The 7,137-nt window shown below is 45.8% G+C and overlaps 1 protein-coding gene across 4 annotated transcripts in view; it reads right to left on the reverse strand.

The window, feature by feature from the left end:
- Positions 1-7,137, reverse strand: part of LOC101998700 (myomegalin) — a 213,274-nt gene that overhangs the window by 159,403 nt on the left and 46,734 nt on the right. For all 4 annotated transcript variants that reach the window (XM_026783905.1, XM_013349910.2, XM_013349909.2 and 1 more), the window contains exon 3: positions 5,799-5,950. In XM_026783905.1, coding sequence (XP_026639706.1) covers positions 5,799-5,950 — 152 coding nt within the window. The remainder of the gene's footprint in view (positions 1-5,798; positions 5,951-7,137) is intronic.

Raw genomic sequence — 7,137 nt, forward strand, 5'->3', positions numbered from 1 at the left:
TTGATATCCACATCAATGCGTCAGTGCATCAGTGCCTTGATACCTGCATCAATGCATCAGTGCATCAGTGCCTTGATACTCGCATCAATGCATCAGTGCCTTGATACCCGCATCAATGCATCAGTGCACCAGTGCCTTGATACTCGCATCAATGCATCAGTGCATCAGTGCCTTGATACCTACATCAATGCATCAGTGCCTGGATACCTGCATCAGTGCATCAGTGCCTTGATACTTGCATCAATGCATCAATTCATCAGTGCCTTGATACCTACATCAATGCATCAGTGCATCAGTGCCTTGATACTCACATGAGTGCATCAGTGCCTTGATACCCGCATCAATGCATCAGTGTATCTGTTCCTGGATACCTGCATCAGTGCATCAGTGCTTTGATACCCACATCAATGCATCAGTGAATCAGTGCCTTGATACCCGCATCAATGAACAGTGCATCAGTGCATCAGTGCCTTGATACCCGCTTTAAGAATTGGTCACTCGTGATGGATGCCGAGCCATGGCAGAGAGCCACAAGATCTACTGAAATTACTGACCTTCGAGAGTCTCCAACCCATTGCTGCTGAGCATTTTACCGAGCACCTGTTGCAGACTACATTAAGTTGGATTCTATACACTGGGAAGGGCAAACACAGACTCTGAATCAGAATGTGCTTTAGGGTTAGAGAAAATATCCTAACAAGTAAAAAGAAAAAGCATGATGCCCTCGCCAAAATGTGAAGGATAAATGGGCTTTAACCAGGTGGAGGAGGCAGAGAGAACAACAGAAACAAAGACGAGGCAGAATGAGACAGCTGCCCATCGCCAACGGTTTGGAATGAATGCGGTGAACGCCAGAGATGATATCACGATATGAGGGGTTTCCTGCACAGTTGGAAAAGTCTGGTAGAATTCCAATCTGTATCAGCTTTAATAAGGAACTCGTGATTTCATTCCCAAGTAGGACCTTCATTAGCACCTACCTTTCTTTTACTAACTGAGCGCCCCAATCTAGAAAATACTTCCTGTTTTAGGTCACTGGAAAGGACTAGTGAGGGCCTGGAAAGAAGGCTCAGCAGTTGAGAACAGACTGCTTTTGTGTATTTGAGTTCCGTTCCAGCACCCACACTGTATGGCTCACCACCACCTGTGCCTCCAGCTCCAGAGAGATGTAAAGCCTCTGGCCTCTTTGGGCACCAAACTCACTTGCACGAGCATGCACCTGCGCGCGCGTGCGCGCGCACACACACACACACACACACACACACACACATAAAAACATGCACATGTATGCATACTTAAAAATAAATCATAAAACAAGTGGGGGTGGAAAGATGACTCAGAGGTTAAGAGCACTTTGTTGCCCTTCCTGAGGACCCAGATTCAATTTTCAGCACTCATATAGCAGCCCAAAACTATCTGTGATTCCACTTTCAAGGTATCTGACATTTTCTTCTAGCCTCTGCAGGCCACAGGCACACAGACAGTAGAAAGACAAACATACAGCCAAAATACCCAAACACATTAGATTAAATTTAAAAGTACTTTTTAAAAAAGAACAAGTGTTTTCAGGCTCTGATTATGAGACATTAGACACCCCCCCTTACCCTGTTATTTAGTTCCTCATTTGTTCTTATTTACTTATTTTTATTTATTTATTTATATCTGGTTGTTCTCGAGACAGGGTTTCTCTGTGTAGCCCTGGCTGTCCTGGAATTCGCTCTATAGACCAGGTTGGCCTTGAACACACAGAGATCTGCCTGCCTCTGCCTCCCACATGCTGGGATTAAAGGCATACACCACCACTGCCCAGCTTAGTTCTTCATCTGTAGGCTGGGATAGCGCTCCTCTCACAGGGTTGTTGGGAGCATTAAATGAGATGATGTAGCCTTATGTCAGTACGGACACACGGAAAATGATTCACGGACACTAGCCAGTGTTACCTCTGTTCTCCGCTAGCCTTCTGCAGCCCAGAGACCCCAGGGCTAGGGTGGGAGCCAGGAGCATGAAGAAGGGGTTTCTTGATAGGAAGGAATTTTCTCTCAATTTACAATTATGGTCATTTGCATGTAAAAATTATTATTTCTGACGTAATGTATCCAATTGACTGTCATGGCATACAAGGTGTAGGACCATGATCAGGCTATAATTTCTGTGATCCCTGCCTCTGTAATTTGAAAAATGGAGAGGATGATACTTATTTAAATGTCTCATAAGGACATAATCAGACAATATTTCAGAACACTTAGTATACTGCTCAAGTGTACACATCTGCAAGGGATAGAGCGTCCTCCGTTATAAAGGCCTCGGGGCTGGGGAACCCCATTTATAACAATGCAGAAAAAGATAACAAGGTTTGATAACAAAGTCACTTATTCCAAAACACAAATGAGGCCCATACGCTGGGCAATACGCTGCTCCATCATGGGAGGTGCCGGCCTGACAAACACGCCTGTAAGTTAAACTGAATTTTCACACAGAAGGTGAGGAGGAGAAGTTCCTTTATGGGTCCTCTCGGCAGCCGTTCTGCACCCCAATTTAATCCAGGCTGCTGTTGACTGAGTATAGAGAATGAGCAAACAGAGAAGAAAGCCTCCATTCATCCTTGCGTCACGATTTTCTACATTAACCTCGACTGTCACCTTCCCTGGCATTCTGGCTCCACGGCACACCAGTGTTTACATGTTTGGTCTGCTGGATCTTACTTTGTGTCAGGCACAAGTGTGTGGGTACATTGTCATGTGCAGTTTGAGCTCGCTGAGAAGTTGACTCTGGAGGTGAGGTTGCTCGCTCACCCACTTCAGACGCAAGCACATTCATGCCAAGTGTCCTCCAAGGCCCCTTGTCTAGGATTAGCTGGGCCTCCCTAACTCTGAGACAGACCAAGAGTAAAAACACTACGCCCTTGAGATTGAGCAGCTAGAAGGTAGACCATCTCCAACAGAGGCTACAACTGCTTATCCCTGGTTGTAAAACTCCCTACAGTAAGAAAGAGAAACTAAGAATGTATCCCCATGGGAAATTCCTATGTGGGAAGTCCAACCGCGGAGAGAAAGCTCAATCAGAAACCCCAGCTGATTGCCTCAGCCCCTCCAGAGTTTCTTCTGGAGGTTTGACCACCTGAGTTCAGGATGCTATCTCTATCTGTTGCTACTTCTTTTACTAGGAAGCCTCCCCCTCTGTGCTCTGGGGACCACCTTGAAGGGACTTCCCCAGTTGACTTCTGCTGGGTGCTTTGAATACCCAATTAGATCATGTTTTGCTATCTATCTATCTATCTATCTATCTATCTATCTATCTATCTATCTATCTATCTATCTATCTACCTATCTATCTATCCATCTATCTCACTTGCTCTTTTTCTCTTACTTTGGCTTGTCAAGTACATAATAAATTCACTCATTCAAAAAGTACTATGGCTGTCATATATTGTGCTGGCTAGTTTTATGTCCCCTTGACACAAGCTTTAGTCACCTGAGAGGAGGGAATCTCATTTGAGAAAATGAGTCCAGAAGGTGGGGCTGTAGGGCATTTTCTTAATTAGAGATTAATGGAAAGGGTTCAGCCCATTATGGGTGGGAACAACCCTGGGCTCATAGTCCTTGGTTCCATAAGAAAGCAGGCAGAGCAAGCCATGAGGAGCAAGACGGTAAGCAGCACTCCCCCATGGCCTCTGCATCAGCTCTCGCCTCCAGGTTCCTTCCCTTTTTGAGTTACTGTCATTACTTCCTTTGGTGATGAACAGTGATGTGGAAGTCTAAGCCAAATAAATAACTCCCTTTTCCCCCAACTTGCCTTGGTCGTGTTGTTTCATCACAGCAATAGTGACCCTAAGACTGAAATAACTTTTCATACAGAACACTTTTAAATCAAAGTAAGACCACAGATTACTCTTGAGAATTCCTACATCAGCAAACATTTCCAAAGGAACCACAGTGCTGGTGACATGCTTTACTCCTGTGACTAGAAAACCTGAGCTCAGCTTGGTACTGCACCCATAGTAGGTGCCGTCTGAGAAGGCTCTTCCTTGGTCCTCTACTAAGATGAGATGCAGAATCTCTGGATCTCAAAGTACGCGCTCCTCATCACTGGAGACATTATGGTTAGTTGCTAGTCATGTTGTTAGTGATGCAATGTCTGGACTTCCTAACACTGAAACAAAGGGCAGGGACAGTATCAAATGCTTATTGTTTAAATCAGCACGGATCCTGGCTGTTCATCCTAAGCCTGTGTTCTTTTGACATTTTTGTCAAGGCCAAGAGACATGAAGCCCTGTTTGCTACAAAATCTTCAACGGACCTCTCACAGGGGCACCAACCCAGCCTTTATCCCAAGGCTATGGAATTCATGTTTAAAAATTACTGAACACGTCCTGATAGTTTTCCCATTTCTAAGGTAAGGTATTGTAATATGTCCTTAACCCTCAGTAGTGTCGTCCTAACCAACAACTAATTCCTCCGAGTTTTCAAGTTCTCCCATGGAGGTGTCTTGGATGTCCAAAATGGATGTGAGTGTTTAAGGACGAACACACATATTAGTACTTGGTGAACTAGCAATTTAGTTTTCTCTTTCTCTCTTAACACACAGAGAATGAGGGTTTACAATGCCTCTGGTTGGCCTCATACCAGACAGTGATTCTCAGCATTGAGACATAAGGACTAGTTCATCATATAAGGCCTGAACTATAAAAGCAAAGGACTCTGAAGTTACATCTGGAACTCAGCTGACCCCACTGGTCCCCAGCTCAGCCGTGCAACATACAGCCATTCACCCCATCATTGGGTGTGACATCCTCCATTTCTAAGCTCACCATCACCTCACAACGAAAGGAGAGTGCACAGCACACTCTGCCTTTCCGAGCACCCACACACCGCTGGGATGCTCTGCAGAAGCATTCCGTCTTTGAGCAGCAGATGATCCAAAAGGTGGGGGGAAGGAAAGTATGAAGGTGTTGCCACCCCTACGCCCATCACCATTATTGCCTGCAGAAGTATCTGGAAGGATACAAAAGCTGTCCTAGGACAGAGAAAACCCATGGTAACACAGCTGCTTTTGAAAATGTAATTTCACTGTGTTATACCCAAAGCCATCCCTTGTCAACTCAAAAGAAACCCATTTGTCTAAGGACCTAGGCACCAATGCTCAAGTGAGGCCTGCTCCTTGGGTATCCCCCAGGGGGCACCAAAGACCTGTTTTTTCTTTTAGGACACGGGTGTAAAACATTCTGAGTGCCTCTTGCATGGTATACATGCAGGCTCTGTTGTGCAGGCGTGCTAGGATCAAGCTGTCTTGCAGGGAGCTGGGCTCTGCTTTGTAGCATTAGTTGTTTCTCTTGGCCAAATCTAAGACTGTTGTTCTAGGAGTCTGAAGCTGATTCTTGTTGAAAAGCAAATGGCTTTGGTTGTGCTTCCTCATAGAACAGACAGTATCTAGCTTTTCGGCATTGTCCAAGCTGGCAATAGAGAAAATAATGCTAGCTCCCTGGACTGGGAGTTCTGGGCTCAAAGCGTTCCAAGTACTGTTTCTCTGGGTATCATTTAACCTTCCTGAGTTTATCTGAGAAGTGAAGGAGAAAGATGACCAGTAAAACAGAATACATCAGTACAAGTAATTGGTCTTCCATCAACCACTGGCTCTAGCAAGCAGCTAACAGCATATGCTTAGAGCACACACACTCTCGAAAGGGTCACCATCATGACAACCAAGCTCATAATCCGGTCTGTAGATCATATTTTTATAAAATTCCGATTCCATATTTGTGTTCCTAATTGGGATTAGAATGATCCACACACGGGTCTCACCTTCTCGAAGTCTCGAAGAGCCTGGGTCTGCACCAGTGGGGGCTTCTCAAATGCTCTCAAGGAGTGTGCCTGTCCATAGGGCATCTTCTCGCTACTTCTCCAGGTCTGTGACTGAACCGGAGGGCCCCGATCCTTAGTGTCGCTGAGAAAAGCTGGCAACAAAACAGAAGAGTAAGAAAAAGAGTGTATATAAGAAAGGCAGAGAGCTGTTCTAACTGGCACAATCCAGCAGAATTTCCTTTCTGTAAAATACGAACCACACAGGTCACACAGAAAGGATTCAAACACAATAACTCTTATGGAATTTATTACTCATGGTCTCTGGTGAATATTGAGACATAGCTCGTGTGTTCAGGTCTCTTTTTGACACGATGGCCATCCTCCTCCTAGTTGGCCAAGTGACTTGTGCTGGCCAACACAACACATAAGAATGACACGGTGTGTGTCAGGTGATAAGGCCTTGCAACACCGCTGTTCTACTCTTGACTCTTAGCAGCTCGACACTCATCATGGTGCAAAGCCAGGCCTTCGGAGCAGAGTCTGGAGTGGCGATGTGTGAACCAATAAGGAATCAGTGCCCCAATCAAATATGACACATGCAGACCACAGATAGGGGCACGGCAGGGACGATGATATGAGGTTAAAAAATGTGTAGAAAAGTAATCTTTTCTTGGCTAATAGAAGTAAGGAAAGCACCTTTATTCCCAAGCTATTCTTTTTGTGTTAAGAAGACCCACAAAGAATTCCAATGACTGTGTAAGAGCAAGTAGAGGCATACGGGCCATGGGTAGCCACGATTTCTGAAAAGTCAGCTAGACCCAGGACAAAGTAGCCTTAAGGAGTAAGAGACAAACTGTCACCTTTTTCTTCCCCTCTCTCCCTCCCTCTCTCTGTCTCCCCCTGCCCCATTTGTACACTTGTCAGAGAACTGTGTCATGGTTTGACTCCTAAATATCCCCCAAGGCTCATATGCTAAAGGCTCGCTGGCCAGCCTATAGCACTAAAGGGAGGTGGAAGCTGGGCCAATAGAGATATGTCATTGGGGACAAGGCCTTAAAGAGGTTATGGGGACCCTGGCCCTTTCCCTCTCTCTTATCTGCTCAGTTGCCACGATGTGGGTATGTCTCCTCTGCCATGGGCTCCTGCTGTGATGTGCTGTCTCACCATAGACCAAGTGGGAAACAGAGCCAACCAACCACAGACTGGGACCCCTGAACCCAGGGAAACAGAGCCAACTAACCACAGACTGGGGCCCCTGAACCCAGGGAAACACAGCCAACCAACCACAGACTGGGGCCCCTGAACCCAGGGAAACAGAGCCAACTAACCACAGACTGGG

This window comes from Microtus ochrogaster, chromosome 21 (genome assembly GCF_000317375.1).
Source record: "Microtus ochrogaster isolate Prairie Vole_2 chromosome 21, MicOch1.0, whole genome shotgun sequence".
Taxonomy (NCBI): domain Eukaryota; kingdom Metazoa; phylum Chordata; class Mammalia; order Rodentia; family Cricetidae; genus Microtus; species Microtus ochrogaster.